The 16,791-nt window shown below is 43.4% G+C and overlaps 1 protein-coding gene across 1 annotated transcript; it reads left to right on the top strand.

The window, feature by feature from the left end:
* The first annotated feature begins 237 nt into the window (after nt 1-237).
* Nucleotides 238-16,737, top strand: LOC126568114 (fatty acyl-CoA reductase wat). Its single transcript, XM_050224532.1, has 9 exons — nt 238-412; nt 6,862-6,977; nt 7,079-7,201; nt 7,285-7,556; nt 7,636-7,745; nt 15,476-15,674; nt 15,839-16,090; nt 16,312-16,569; nt 16,650-16,737. Exons 1-9 carry the CDS (start codon nt 238-240, stop codon nt 16,735-16,737), a joined length of 1,593 nt encoding a protein of 530 aa, XP_050080489.1.
* Nucleotides 16,738-16,791: the final 54 nt, after the last annotated feature.

The following is a 16,791-nucleotide window of genomic DNA, read 5'->3' as shown; positions in this document are numbered from 1 at the left end:
AATTAAAAAAAGGATGAAATAAAAATTACGAGAACAATTTTCTCCCATCCCGTACAGGAGGTGCATTAAGCAAAAGAGCCAAACTTAAGCAAAAGTGTTTTCAGTGCTGGTGAGTGTGCGTGAGCAGTTGAGTGTCATAACGTTAAAGTTCTGGAAAAACTACGTCCCCCAACAAAACAAGGGAAGAAAATCGGTTCACCGTGAACTTTGCACACTTTCCGCACCGAAACGCGCACGATGACGGTTTCCATCTACGACGATGAGCTGCTGGCACAAACGGGCGGTGGCCAGTCGTACCAACCGAGCACCCCGATGACGACCGGCAAGATAGAGGAGCAGCTTACCGAAATACAGCAATTTTACGACAAATGTAACGTCTTCATAACGGGCGGTACCGGATTTCTTGGCAAGAGTAAGTATTTGCACTTTAAATCGCAATGTGGTTTCGGTACGATCAAGGGCGTGTGTCTGCAGACTTTTTGCACAAATCAATTACCATTGGCCACCTTATGAGAATGTGAATCTTTAAGGTGAAGCGTTTTTTTCCCCTGCAAAGCTTCCGTTATGGTGGGCCGATCCATAAGTTATAGACAAAGTAAAGCGTAGTGTGTTTTGTTGCTGTTAAAAATGATTCCACACGCTGACCTCATTGTCAGTGTGGCCGACTTTAATTGCTTGTACACAAAGCGCTGGAGTGGAGTGGTAACTAGCGCGTGTATGTGAAGAAGAGGGCCAACAAAACTCCAACTTTACACATATAAAACAAAAAACAGAGGAAAAAAATAGCATTACCTGCGTTTCCGTTTCGTTGGGCCGTCATTAATATTTGTTTGCTTAACAGTTGCATCATGACGCGTACAAGGCAGCAGCTTTCCTAAAGGTACTTCAATAGCTTTTGCCACCTTTTTCAATGTTATGGAAAAAGGTTACTTCAGGTGGAAAATCTTATAACCTCCGAACTGATCCGAGTGCGCTAAAAAAAGCTCTCCGGCGGAAATTTCTTCTCGTCTCAGCTGCAATGTTTTATGCATTTTCATTGCATCTCGCTAGTTGCACCGATGCAAGTGTAAAAGGGCTTCTCAATAACGGTTGGCGGGCTCACGTAATACCGACAGCACTGTTATATCAAGCATCGTTTCGTTTCGTAAATTGCGCATAAAACACCAAACATCCCAAAACAGAGGCTAATGGGCCTTGAAATGTTTCTCTCCTTCTCGTTCGCGTCAAATTTCACCCAAAAATTTGTTTCTCCGGTCCCTCCGGATCTTTTTCCCACCGACACACAACCTTGAAACTCAGTGTCTGTCAGTGAACGTGTGACGATGTTTACATTTCACCGCCCGTTTTTTTGCCTTTCTGCCACTGCTGGAGAAGGATCATCTGCGACGGGAGGCTTTTTACCACGAAATTTGGTTTGGGTTCAATATTTGTTTACGAGACTCACGCTTATGAGTGTGCTGAGTACTCTAGCCAGGTTAAAGTTGATGTAAAGCTACATTTTTTACGAGCTATTGAATAGTTTTTAGAGGTCCACAATCTGGGCTAGCTTTCCAGGCGTAAGTCCACCCTCCAGAAATAATATTCTAATTGGACAATCAAATCCTTGAGCTCGACAATTACTCGCCAGCAATTCATCAACCGATTCCAGACATTATGTAAAACCAAACCCCAAACATCCCGCCCCATGTTTACCTGCCTTATCGCCTCATCTTAACCTCCCCCTCACACGAACACACACGCCTTATGATTTCGTTTCATCTTCACCTTGACCGACAAACGGTGGGAGCATATGGCGCGTAGGAAATGGGCTACAACTATCACTTTTCCCGTACACCATTACCGTGCCGGGTTTGGTAGAGTCATTTTTCAGTTGTTTATTTTGCCATTTACTTACCACCGGGGTTTGCTTTTTCGCCACCTTTCACTCACTGGGCCGGATGGGAGCAGTTGTGCATGCTGCCAAGAAACCAAAATTCCCTGTGAGTGTTGAAAGCATATTGAGAGTAAATTGGGTGATCGCTTGCTAGTGGACCACATGAAAACATTATGATTGTTTCAGCCTGTTTTGCATGTACTTAAAAAGGCATGATTTTTTTTTTTTGAATGAGTGAGCAACATTTGGAAATGGTTATTTAACAATAATTAAAATTCATCTCTTGATTCTAAGGGAACAATTTTAAAACGATTAAAGCCTGTTAGCCTGGTTAAACAACAAAACAACATTATTTTCTCGTTACAGACAACTTTTGTCGGGTTTTGCCTTAATGATTTTATTTTTGTTGCTTGAATTGTTTGAAGTGAAAGATCGTGTCCTGAGTATTTATAGCATGGCAATCGACTGTACGTAGTGTTTGTATAAAGAAACTTACTTTTTAAAATTAAATAAAACTAGGACAGACACCTAAAGCTGATACTGTGGCAAATTACAACTAATGTTAAACCATATTCTTAATATTTTTGTACATTTTGTTCATCAAAATTCCTCCACGTAATATAATTATGAGAACAAATATGGAAAATATTATTTACGACTATTTAAACGATTCAGGCAGCAGTGTTATATTAGAGTAAATAAAGTAAAATAATTGTTCGAATCATGTATTAAAATCATCGTATTTTTGATGGCTAATGCAAACACTAAAAATCAAAAACTTTAAATGCAAAGCATTGTGATAACTTCTCTTGGCCATGGATATTCCATAAATAAATTAAGAAGGATTCAAATACCAGTACCAATATTTCAAATGGCGATCCGGTGGTTGAGTAGCGAGGTTTGGTATCAATTAGCCTGGTGAGCCATTAGATGACCGGCATGACCTAGCAGATCATCAAGTGAAGAAAGAGAATATTTAAAAACCTACAAAAAAACTCATCTCAATTTGATACTATTACTGTGCATATGCATCGAATGCTCGTATCTAAAATCACTAAAGGAAAAAGCTGTATTTTTACTTCGGTTTTGATTCCATCACGAATGATAGCAGCATTCCATGGAAATTTTAAATCCAACCAACGCACAATATTGGTCCGTTAACTGACTGACCCATTGACTAATCACATTCTTTAAAGGATGATAAAAAAATCCCAAAAAAACATGTATTATTCCCAAAAAAAAGCACACAAAACGACAAGCAATGAATTATTCTCTTCTACCTTTTACGCACAATCCAACAATCAATAAAGTTAATGTGCGCAATTTGTTACACTATGGCGAATTGTTTCTCATATCATTAAGAAATACCATAAATTTCTGCGGTTTTTGTATAAAGGCTTCCGACCTTTATACAAAACAGCGAAAATGTTCGAGAAGTTTTTGATGTATTCCGTACCAAATTTGCTTACATCAGGAGATCACCATCATGCATCAACAGCCAAAGATTGTTACTGCTAACGTGTGACGCATGTTTAGGCAATTTTTGGTGCTTCCAAAAATCACCTCCCGAAACCCCGAGGGAAAAATTTCACTTTTAGAAATTTCCATTAATCATACTTTGAAAAAAGTCACTCTCCGGTACATGTCTCAATAAAATGGTTTTTCTTGAAGTGAAAAAAATCCCACCTCTTCGAAGCCGGTTCGGCTATCACAACCAAACAGGACACGTCACTTTATGCAAATAGCTTCTTTTTTTTAGCTCAATTCAAACCACGAAAAGGCCATCAGGCTCCTTTCGTTTGTCCGGCGCATGTCGCAAACTTTTCGCACACGCAGTCGTTTCTCGTTCTCGTTTTTTTTTTTTAACTCCGTTCTGCATACTGCTGGTACGTGGTGCTAGCCATCATGGCACCGAACGTTCGTATCTGGAGTGTTCTCGTGAATGAGCTCTAATTGGGTACCATTCATGGTGTGGCAACAGCTGATTTGTACCGTTGAGTTAGTTTTTATTTGCAGTCTCCAGTTCGTACTAAGCAACGGTTTTTTTTTTTTTGGAGAATTCAAATTAAATATGCGAAAACTCGACCTGACGTCATCTATCAATCGAACTGTCATCGTGTTTTTGAAGTGAAGTTTTTTCATTGGCGTGGATAAAACAAATCGAGAAACTTAGTATGCATTGCTGCAGGTCTCTCTCTCCTCTTTGGTCACTTCGATCGATGCTAATCGAGTACTCGGTACAGGAAAGTAGGGGATCATGTTGCAATGCCTTCGATGCATACACACGCTGCATGAACCTCTCAGCGTATTGAACAACAAGCGCTTTAATAAGAAAAATAAATCACAACTAACAGCTTATGCGCAGCTGCGTCCTGTCCAATCCGTTCCCGTGCAAGCTAGACCGCACTAAGAAACCTGGAACGAAACCGAAACGTGGTGTGGAAAATTGTAAAAAAAACCCGGTTTTCATTTCTGGTTTTTACATGATCGTACCACTCATACGGGGTAGCTTTTCTTTAAACCGCCTCCGATCGAGCCAACAATTGCGCCAATTTTTGTATTACCCCCCAATACAAGCAGTTCAGAACGGTGTGGTCTGATGTGGCACACGGGACAGGTCCGGGACGTAGGATTACAAACTCCAGAGCCACCTTCTGCAAAGAGGGCTGTGGCTTCAATCAGCTGTTTATTCTGCCACTCGGTTACCCGGTTACACAGCTCGGTGGGGGCGAGCGAGAGAGACTTCATAGCTTTCACCGCAATGAGTAAAGTTCATTCAAGTAGACCGACGGACCAACGGTCGCTTGCTGCTCGGTGTTTGCTGCCGCTGCTATGGTATCAGGTTACATAATTTGTGCAGCACCATGGTTACGGTAGGTGGCATGCTGCAACCACGGAAGATTGGCGACAGGACCATGCGCACGTATGTGAGAGCGCAAGGGGGAAACTCGCGCTTATAGTGTGCCCGTGTCGGTACTTTCACATACACCCAGGGATAGTGAGACAGCAAACTAGCTTTAATAGTTTAAATAAAACGTGTTGTACGATACACCCATCGCCCTTACAAAAAAATAAATACAATAAAATAAAATCGAAAGACTTCAATGAAGCGCACACAACGAACCCTTTATTATCGGTCCGCTTTCTGACGACGAAAGAGAAACGAACGAACGCACCACAGCGGTGGATCGATGTTTATATTGTCGCAAAAGGGCCTGGATTGTGTAGGGTGGTTTGGTGTTGCCGAATGAGCGTACATTAGATAATCTCGTTACAAAATGACGCTTGGTGAAACACGGCCATGGCGTTAAGAAGAGGAAATGGTTGTGGAAGATGTTTTTTAAGAGCAACACATCATGCATTTGCTGATGGTGGTTCATGCAGAACCAGAAGTTGAAGTTAATACAAGCAGCACAAGCAGCGAAATTAACATTCGTCTATTTAGGTAATTATACTTGAGAGTTGCTAATTAACATCGCAAATAGTTGACGGGTGAACAACCTTTTAGATGGTTCTTCTAGCACTCTTCAGAGTGTTGAGCTTACATATTTTGCACAACTAGTTTAAAAAAACTAAATCTTAGGACTTCTACTTTTTTATTGCTCATCAGGAAAAATTTAAATTTTACCTCCCTTTTTCTTGGTAAAAATGCTTACAACCGCTGGAACATATTCTAGCTAATGCCCACTATCGATCGTGAATCATAAAGCTTTCCAATTAACATACACACATGCAATAGTCTCCACACGTGGATTCCTTTTCCGAGCATCATTCCGGCATTTTTGTACGAATAGACCAGAACAGATAGACCAAGACAGGCACCAATCTCTGCAAACTGTTGTTTCCCTACAGTTCCGGCTGCTAGTGTGACACATGATATTAGTTTTGTGCAAACCGAGAAACCGAAAAAAGATAATAATAATCAACCATCCCCAAGCCACACTAAAGTCTGCTTAAACGTGTTATGTAAATGTGGAAAGTAGGATTTGCCAAAAAAAAGCCGAAGGGCCAAGTTACGCTCAGCGGGAAGATGCTCGCCGGTACATTTTGTAGCCAGATTTTAATGATATTCGACTAGTTCTCTCGATAATCGAAAATGCTAAAAAAAAAAAATCCCACACCTGCCGCACGCTAGAAACGGCCACTAAGATGCTGGACCCAGACAGACCCACCAATATAAGCGATGGGTGGTGGGTTTTATCTTTCTTCCAAATTTCGAGTTCAGGGTCATTGGGCGTTGGGCACACGAGAAATTCCTGCTAGGCGCTATGCTCCACCAGTCGCATCCAAAGGCTCCACCGCGTCTGACACTCGATTGATAGTGATCGTGCGACTAAGTTGTTTCGTGTTTAAGTTTCTGCTCGACTCGAGCGCACGATAGCTACAACTTCTTCCTTCTTAATACGATACCGGCGAATGATGTCCAGGGAAACAAAAGCTAACAGAAACCTGTTTGGAAGTTTGGTTACTTCTTCAAGTTTTCTTTTTCTTTTTTTTATTGGCAACTATTTCACAATAAGTCCCGGTGTCCCTTAGCAACAGGAAACGCAACGTGGGTATCCGGTGCCTTCTTCGAGACTGGGAAAGAAAGAGGGAAAAAACTAAGACTAGCCAAAAATCGTCGATCCGGTGTAAAGGAACAAAAGATATGAAGTTTCGCACTGTGAAGCTAATTTATGGCCTTTCTTTTATGTATATGGAAAGATGAAGTTTATGATCCACCGGACAGACGTATTTTAACAAATCGTCGATCGAACGGTCGAATTGTAGGAGAAATTTGGAGGAAAAAGCTATTACACGCCTCAAATTTTGAGAAGATACAGCGAAAGAAATAAATATGAAGTTTATTGTGTGATCATGTCTCTTGTAAAGATCGAGGAAATGTAAAGTATTAAGCACCGACTTTTATCAATTTTACTCCGAGTAATTTATACCAGGATCTTCCACTTTATTTCCAATTCAAACTGATCACTTTTCTTCTCTTACAGCCCTCATCTACAAACTGCTGACCAGCTGCCCTGGAATCGAAAACATCTTTCTGCTGGTGCGAAGCAAGCGCGGCAAAGACATTTTCTCACGCGTAGAAGAAATCTTCGACGATGCTGTAAGTGTCATCTAATTCTTCACCCAAAAAGCTTCCTTCCCCATTAGCTAAACATTCTCGCATGGCATGCAATCGTCCCGGTCTTACTTCCCTATTCACAGATGTTTGACAAAATGAAGCAAGCCTGTCCGAAGTACGATCACAAAATTCGCGCCGTCGCGGGCGACTGCATGCAGCCGGGCCTGGGCATCAGTTCGTCCGATCGCGAAGTGTTGACGGAAAATGTACGTACTGCCACGGAGATGCCTTTTTTCGCACCATCAGAAAATATTAAACCCAGCACAAATTATACACGCAAAATTCGCAGGTCAACATTGTGTTTCATCTAGCCGCCACGGTGCGATTTGATGAGAAGATGAAGACGGCGATGCAGATTAACGTGAAGGCGTGCCGGGATATGTTGGACCTGTGTCACGACATGAAACACCTGAAGTCGGTCATCTACGTATCGACCGCTTACACACAGTGCCCGCAGAATACGGTCGACGAACGGTTCTACGATCCACCGATCGAGTCGGAAAAGATGATACACCTGACCGACTGTGTAACGGACGGTATGATCGAAAAGATTACCCCGGTGTAAGTAATGAGCACGCACGAATTTCGCCAAATAGAGATATAATACAAATATTCTTAACATCCTTTTTATTCTCCCTAGACTGCTCGACAAATGGCCAAACACATACACGTTCACCAAGGCCATCGCTGAGGATGTGGTGCGCAAAAACAGTCGCGGCATGCCTGTCGGAATGTTTCGGCCGGGAATTGGTAAGTGTCGAAAAAATTTGATCCCCGATAAGTCTGGCGAACCGGATATGGATTGTGCACAATCTGATCAAGCATCGGATGTCTATGTCATCATTTGCGGGGCATTTATCACTTCGAGCCTAATTGCAAACCAACCGAACGGCATGTGCTGCTGCTCCCACGTGCTGAGCACTCGCTCACACCCATATTGATTCAAATAATTCATGATCACTAAGTCAATTACCGTACAGTATCTACGGTGACAACCATCCCCCATTACCAGAGATCCTAACGAACGTTGCAACATCATCCGTACCAACTGCACGATCTAATCTAATGCGCGTGTGTCAATCTCACACTCCTGCATGTCCTTCAGGTGGGCCGAAACGGTGAACGAACGGCCACCAAACCGACCAATCCAAAGGTCACTAGAAGCATGGTAGAAATTGACATGCAAAACTTGTCCCGCGCACAGCTTTCCTTGTTGGCAAATCTTGCATGTTGGCTAATCGGTTAATCGGCTAAGCTCGGTCGGTTGCTGGCGAGCTGATAAGTTTGCAATTGCATCATTGCGTCTGATTTCCACATCAGAAGCGACACCGTCCATTAGCCGACCTTCTGGAGCAGGTTCTTGCGATCGTGATATGGAGCCGGAGCGTTATGTAATGATGCCTTTCGCTCTGTCGTATCGATCAATTACTTTGTGTAGAAGATTGAGTTGTACCATAAGGAAAATCTTACCTGCTACAAGTAAGAATACGCGTGAGAGTACTTAGTACACGTGAAATTTCGCACCAACCCTATGCTAATCAAAACCGCTCGGAACCGTTCAATTATTGTGAGAAGTTACTCTTCGAGCCACGTGTGAAGCAGCCGGAATGCTATTCTGGGTAGGGCCACTGAAGTATCGCCACTGTTTAATTACGATTTGCATTTGAGAAAATTCTACCCCCTAACTAGTGACTTTAAACGTGCACAGTAGCGTCAGTCACTCACGGGATACTCACGGGCGCACCGCCACGAAATGAGTACTTACAGGTACTTCTTGTTGAGTACTGCCAGTTGTTTACTCCTTTATTATGTTTTTTTTACCCCATTTCGAAGGTTAACGTCGACAATCGACACCGAAAACACGTGATACGTTCTAGTGAGCATTACATACCACGAGCCAACCTTGACGGCTCGATGGTACTTACTATTCAAACAGCAACAATCATCTCCACCATTGCCATCTTTACTGTGCCGAAAAAAAAAAACACCACAGAAAGTCAAACATCACAACAACTCCCGATCTTTCACCGAACTCTGATGATCTGCCGAGCCAGACGGTCACGTTGCGTTAGAGTCACGTAGTCGCGTAAAATCTCCGCAGAGAACCCCATTGTGACCAAACCTGTACCTTTTTGCCATTGACATTGAAATTGGGACCGTGCGCGATGAAGCTGATGCCGGGTCGAACCTGTCCGAAAATTCGTTCGGAGCCTGTTTTTCCCGCGAAAGAGCACGGTGATGCAACCGTGTATTCGTTTTAGGAAGCCCCTCCCCGTCCGGATGGGGGGAGGGGGGGGGGTGATGGACGTCTAATGGACGTACGCGGAAACTTGGGAAGTCCTCGGCCAAAGTTTGTTAGTGAAGGATCGATAATTTGACTAAGAGATTACGATTTGGTGGTGCATTTGAGTGGATCTTTGTACATCGGCACAGCCAATAGGATACAATGTGTTTGTGGTACTATTTATTACATCTGACCTTAAACGCCTAATTGCCGACAAGCCGTCATCGTCGCCGTCGTACCACAGTAATGATTTATGACTATTTGTCCAATCGGTTAGCAAGCTCTTCCGCATTAGCCATCTAGGCGCTTTTCTTCAATCCTATTTCACCGTCTAGTGGTGCAATCAAGGTTGACGCGACTCTGACCCCAAGACCCTCGTTGTGTCCGTTTTCTGTAAAGTTTCAAAACACGCAATTATCCTCGCACAGTACGCTTTCACACGATCACGAACGGATCACCTCCTTACAGCCTCCGAATCATAATTTGACGTTTGTTTTTGTTATTGTTGACGCAGTAATGCCTTAACTACACCTTTCCTTCAATCGATCGTCCTTGATTACTGTGAGGCACGGTCAATTTTCGCACTGTCTAATTTTTTCGTCATGTTGTTCTTCGATCGGGGTCTTTTTTAAATGTAAAATTAATCACCAATTTGCACCTCATTGGGATGCTTGCTGCGATGATTTCAAGGTGATCTCGTGCGCTTAGAGATCGAATTTTGTGAAAGGTCAGGGTTTGTGCAAGTGAATTGGGCTCGACATTGGCAGTTTATTGCATAAACAAACCAATTAGTATTTAGATTTTTCTGTTGCTATGAATAACGACATTGCATTTATTTTGCTACAATCAATACACTTAGCTTAGCATACTTATAGCATTTATACTAGTATCCTTCCAATAAGCAGAAAAGGTATTTTAATTTAATTATAACAATCAAATTACATAATTACACATGCTTGAGGTATAAATGGACGTGTGCAGTACCTCACGGATGATCTTCCAAAAATATCCCTTACACCACTTAAACAGTGCTATAATTATAGCCAGTCATGCATACTTTACTCCACATCAACAAAATGAAAGACAAAACAAGCACACAAACATTTACTTCCTTTAACGGCATGCTTTAATGAAGATATTTAAGCCTAACACTACCTCATAAAAAAATCCCACAAACGCTTCAAAACCAATACTTTCCCATCAACCGTCGTGAACTGTTCATTATACCAAGATAGAGGAATGGAAAAAAAGCAATCAGCAATCAACCCGATTTGTATTTTTTCGCACTTGAGTTCCTAAGCCAATGCAGCGTTTCATTCATAAAGCGTTGCTTTGGTTTTATTTGCTCGACGAATCACACACCACACAAAAAAAACTTTGCCTCCGTCTATTGAGGTGTTTGGAAAGGTTGTGTAGGAAAAAAATGCCAACAAGTAGCACCTTCATTCGGTTTGGACTGCTAAACGTTAGCAATTAATTAATGGCTGCCAAAGTTATCTGACAACCACGATGATTAGCAGCTTGAGAGCTACTAAATATGCTGCGTAAAGTGCTTTCATGTATAACGAACAAAAAATCTGCTAGCACGTTTGTTGGACACGTTGCGGACCAGAGAGCTCTTCATGAACAGCATTATTTGCATTACCGTTGTTATGCTCGACTAAGCACCTCATACACGGTACTAGCAGTTCCACTAAATTAACCACGATCATCAAATAGATCGAGCGTGTCATCACGAAGTCCTCTAGATTCGAGCAGGACACATCGTGATGTTAATTGCCTGCTGATTTAAATATCATACTACATCAAAGGTAGAGCTAGAATTGAACTTCTTTTACGATTTTCCGGAACTAAAATTGCTACACTCATGCCTGACGTCACTCGCCCCGCAAAATTTTCAACAATAGACACTAACAGCAGCGAAACACTTATGTTCGTACTGTAGAACTTTATGTTGACATAGGCTATTAGGTCTCTGCCAATCTAACCAGACAGGGCATATACTCATATGCTTTTATGGCACACGTGAAACAAATAGTAAAAAAAAAAACTTTATACCAGGATGTAAACAGTGTCCTAAAACAAATGCTCTGCAAATAAAATCACCTCCATAATGGTGCGCAATAGCAAGCTGGTCGTTTGGTGGCTTGATCATATTTCACAGCGAATCGTTTGTGTAAACGATGTCTAGTTTCCGCAAAACATGCGACACTGTCCCGGACGGTGGTGTTTGAATTAAACGACTTGTTACTTGCTGCTTGTTGATGGCAAATAGACAAAAAAAAACAGTAAGAACTTTCCATTAAACAGCCAACCGGACTTGGTTTACATGTGAACTATAGCAAGCTAAGCCTAGCCGAGCTCATCTAATGCAAAACCCGGCAGTTGGCCTGATGGCAGCGATTCACAATTACCCAAGACTGAGCCACCGTAATAATGCACAGTTTGGCCAAAACTACACACACACACTACACACATATTCACACAGCAAACAACGTGCGGAGGCTTCGGACGGTATCGGACACACAACATCGCCATCATCATCTGCGTGGCGCCTTGCATCATGTGTGCATGACTTGTCCACTAGCACTGCATATTTGATTATACAATCATATCGGTCTGTTTGACTCGATCGTTGCGCATTTACGGTGCTCAGCTCAGTCTGCAGTTTCTGGTCTTTCTTCTTGCCGGCTGTACCTGCGCCCCGCCACATTCCCGACAGGCGTTGGAAAACACGCCTGACAACCAGGACGGGACCGTTTGGAGGTTCGAGATTGATTACTATCTGTGATGCCAATTACCCAAACACACACACACACACGCACGCACACTTTCACTTAATTGTATTTGAGTTTTATTTTTCACTATTTACTTTAGAAGTATTTTTTGGTAACAGTGAAAATGATGATAATAATTAAGCAAATAATGTGAGACATTTTGAGGTTAATTTTACCATTTTTTACAGGTTCTTGATTAGCTAGATGTTATGCAATATGGATTTTTTTAAACTACTACCTTGATACCGGGACGAAAAAAAAACCTATAAAAATTCTGAATTCCCAACTGTCCCAAGAAGGCCTAGTGTAAGTGTGCCAACGATAGGCCTAGCAGTAAAAGACTTTAAAAAATGTTCATTGACGTTGCTGCTGCTTTAACACATGTTTAATAGTAAAATTTTAAAAACTATGCAATTGAATACGGGGTTGGATCATCCCAAAAGTGTACTAGGCGGCTGTGTGGGTTTTTTCCCGAGCTGAAGCAGAAAACAAATTGGTTTGTTATAAATGAACCCGAGTGCTGTCTCGTTTAAAGGGTCTCGTATAAAGAATTTCGTAGTAAACGCCGTGATCGTTGCTAGAGGTTATTCCGCCTAGGGTCTTACGAGGGCTAAAGACACTTCTGTTTGAATTGCATACTTTGAAGCACTGATAACTGATAACTGATGACCAAAGATCACATTTTAGCATGCAGATCAGTACAGTGGAACGCGCGAAATCTCTTGTCTGGTAGGATTTAATCCCCGGTCCTGTCGTATGAAGATCAACACTGCTGTAGCCTTACAATTAACATAGCTACAGTGAAGAAATGTTTTGAGACGTTTAAACGAATTTGTAAGTCCAAAGAAAAGAAAAACCTTGATTGAATATTGGAGTTGGATAGTCAGTCCTCACTGATAGCGTGGGACTCGAACCCCGGTCCTGCCGATGCAATATAAATTAACCCCGGTTTTAATTCCTTTTCATTTCCAAATTCATTTTCTACTCAATTTTATTCCTTCTGTCTATTAGTTGCATATTGTGAGTGCAGTTGGTTTCCCTAATAATCTAATCCGTCAGTCGATCTTAAGCGATCTTTTATACATAAAAGCATTGCTTTAACTTTTTTTTTTTGTTTGATCGCCTAATACTTCTCGAATGAAATTGCATTAAAAAAAAACTCTCCTATAGACGAGTATGGGAAATTTAGTCGTAAAAATACGATACCACCAAACCAAACGCTAATCAAGCGACCTTCGAACGGTTTGGTCACGGTTAAGCTGCTGGCAAACGGACTGGTTAGCCAATGAGCTGGCAAAGTCATTTTCAGCCAAAAAAAAAATCCCCCCATCCAGTAATCCACTCATCTCGATGACAAACGCCACAACAAAACCATGTCAAGAGAGAAGAACACCTTCTAGCGATATTTCATCCATTCATTCATATTGAAGAAAATGCCGCATCAAACGGCAAACGGGATAAGTCAATATTTGTACCATTGTCCATACGCCTGTGCGCCCCTAAAACGGGGTGATAAATGATGACTCTGCATACACATGCACTAGCGAGACCGGTCATGCCTAGCCCTTTCGCGTGTACCACCATTCCGAAGGACCCGGCGTGGACTTCCAGCGTGACTCGAGTGATTACGAACGCGCGTGTAGCTTTACCAACGTTCGTCACTACTCAGGCCGTCGTTTCCATCGAACCGGCCACCCGATGTCTTCATCGGACACTCGTTAACGGACGACATGTTTGTGGACGCTCTGTGTAGAATTTGCACAACCAACGTGTCCCATTCCATGTCCCTTCGCACCGTGTATGTGTGTGTGTCAAGTGACGCATGCTCCAAAGTTCGCCAATTCACAGTGGTTACGTGTGACTCTCCCAGACTCTCACCACAGACCCTTGGCGTACAGGTTGGCCACCGAGGTCCACTTTTACCGCATTGGCTGATGTCTGCACCTCAATGCTCAAACAATAACAGTGCATCCGGAGAAAGAGGGTGCGAAGAGGATAGTGGGGCTACTGGAAAGGCGTGCTAGCATGTATGGTGTGCGCCGCTTTGTTGCAAATGTCGCAATTTTGACTATGAACCACTGCCGAACTAATTGGTATGTATCGATGAAGCGGGCATTTCAACACATGACGCCAACAAACGGCACCGCTACCAGCACCGCTACGTTGTTGTGGTATTGTGTGATATTTTCAAGGCTCTATTTCGGTGACTAGATCAACACCTACGCTAACGATCCTCAAAACCGGGGCTTAATAGACGTAAAATCTACGAAGAAGTACTGTTTTGGAAAATCTTACCATTTTCCCATTCCAAGTGCTTTTTGGTTCAAGTTGGCCAATATTTTTTCCAACGCATTCTCATCCGTTTGTTTCGGATGCGGTTTTTGCCACCCCCCAGATGTAGATGTCCTCGGGAAGTGGTGAAGGTAGCCAATTCTCCAACCAATCTCCCCATGACGCTACTTCATCTCTATGTCTCTCCCTCGCATTCGCATCACAAACTGGTTCAATACGCAAATTTTCTTCCGATGGCGACGGTGATCGTGCGAAAAAGCGATTGACTGCACAGTCCAGACCGGAGGCCTACCGATGTCCCCAATGTCAACCGAATGACCAAAAGAAGGGTTCGTGAAATTTTAAGCATATGTTAACCTTGAACATTACCGGCACGAGTCACTGCTAGACGGCCAAACGGTGACGGAACGGCACAGCATCACGAGCATCTGTTTATGCATACGAGTGAGCATCGTTATCAACAATCCTGCCAAAATGTCAAGTTTACCGCACAAGGAGCACCGGTTCGTCCTTGCTATCCTAGGCAAATGTGTGGAATTTAAAGCTTTTAGATGCGCCATTAATGCTCCACAAATCGGACTGACCATGGCCATCGTGAGCGGTCAACCCCGGTTAGATACTGTGAGCGAGCCCACAAACTTCGGGGCACACCTCCTAGCGGGGAAAGGCAAGTGTCACGCCGCTATCGCTCATTACCCATCCCGCGCACGTGACAGGCATAACTCACTAACAGTCGGGACGGGCGCGTGAAACACGCGTGGCACCGATCTCGACTCGATCAGGAGGTAGCAAAGTGTGTGCGATGCACAAATTAGCTCGTAAAAAAAATTCCAGCACACACGTTTTGCCGCCGACTGATTGACCCATTCAGAGGCCGTCCCTGAAGAATGGTGCGGTGGGCGATTCTTATGGCGCATGGCATATATGTATACGTATGCACAGGCCACGCACGCCACGTGAAAGCGAAATTGGGCGAAAGTTGGTAGCTTTCGGAATTCTTCGTTGACCTAAAACTGCTCCTTTTTGTGTGACTTATGATCGATACAGTGGTGGGACGTATTTCGTTTTGGAATTAAATGTACTCTTTCACTTACTAACTCTACACCGTCCGTCCATGCACTTCACAGTGATTGCAACGTACCAGGAACCGGTACCGGGATGGATCGATAACTTCTACGGACCGACGGGTGTGATTGCCGGCGCCGGTACCGGCGTGCTCCGGACCCTGCGTGCCGATCCAACCAAGGTGGCCAACATGGTACCGGTCGATCTGTGCGTCAACGGTATCATCTCTTCCGCCTGGGACATTGCCGAACGGTTCCGAACGTAAGTGTTTTGTAGGGTGTCTTTTTCGTAACATGCCAGCTATTGTCACACGGCTTTTTGCGCAAAGAGCGCACGGCGGTTCAATGAAAACTGGTGCGGTTAGGTCATTCCGTTCACCGACAGTTAAAAATCCTACCATTTTCGCACCTTGCTTTACCTTGCAGCGAGATTTTGCCCGATCCGGAAATCCCGATCTACAACTTTTGCACCGAACCGAACAATTGCATCACGTGGGGCGACTTTACGCATACCACGATCAAGTTCGGCTCGATGTATCCCACGATGAAGGCGATCTGGTACCTGTGCTACGCCAACAATCCCAACATACTGCTGCACTATCTGTCGATCATCTTCCTGCACTATGTGCCCGCGGTCGTCTGTGACATCATAGCGGTGCTGATTGGCCGAAAACCGAGGTAAGTGTTGGACGGTGGCGTGGACATGTTTGACAAATTGTTGTATTCATATGCATATTTGAGGTGTTCCTAAACGACAGACAAAATGATTTGTGTCACTTCATTTATCAACCCAAGTTAGGGTGGGAATCCTAATCATGGCCGGATGGATGGACTCTCGACAGCTCCAAACCCAAGTTATACGAAACAATAACTCAAACTTGCTACTCCACCCCTAATAGACTTCTGCGAAGCTACAAGAAGATTCATCGCTTTATGGACGTGATTGAGTACTTCTCGATGCGCGAGTGGGACTTCCAGATGGACAACATGAATGGGCTGTGGCGCAAGCTGTCCAGTGCGGACCAGAAGCTGTTCTTCTTCGATATGCGCCAAATCAACTGGGACTACTTCCTGGAGCAGTACTTCTGCGGTATTCGGCGATATCTCTTGAACGACCCGATGGAAACTGTTCCCCAGGCTGTGGTCCGTTGGAATCGGTAAGCTGTAGCCCAGCCGGTGGTTTTTACCCATAAATTCTAATCTATTCTTTTACTCGGGGGGTGTTTTTGTTTTTTAGCCTGTACTGGGTACATCAGGTAACGAAAGTGATCGTACTACTGCTACTATACAAGCTCGTAATGTCCGTTTGGGGTATGCTAAGCTAAGCTGATGACGATTCAACCTGTCGTGATGCTTCAACCTGTTTACTTTACCTGCAT

Source organism: Anopheles maculipalpis, chromosome 2RL (assembly GCF_943734695.1).
Source record: "Anopheles maculipalpis chromosome 2RL, idAnoMacuDA_375_x, whole genome shotgun sequence".
Lineage (NCBI taxonomy): Eukaryota > Metazoa > Arthropoda > Insecta > Diptera > Culicidae > Anopheles > Anopheles maculipalpis.
The sequence above is the reverse complement of the archived record's forward strand: the minus strand, read 5'-3'. Positions and strand labels throughout refer to the sequence as shown.

Excerpts from the sequence above, each read along its gene's own strand:
- LOC126568114 (XM_050224532.1), top strand. The coding sequence starts at position 238 with ATGACGGTTTCCATCTACGACGATGAGCTGCTGGCACAAACGGGCGGT. Across the intron at positions 16,091-16,311 it reads CTGATTGGCCGAAAACCGAG|ACTTCTGCGAAGCTACAAGA; the intron begins GTAAGTGTTGGA and ends CACCCCTAATAG. Across the intron at positions 16,570-16,649 it reads GCTGTGGTCCGTTGGAATCG|CCTGTACTGGGTACATCAGG; the intron begins GTAAGCTGTAGC and ends TTTGTTTTTTAG.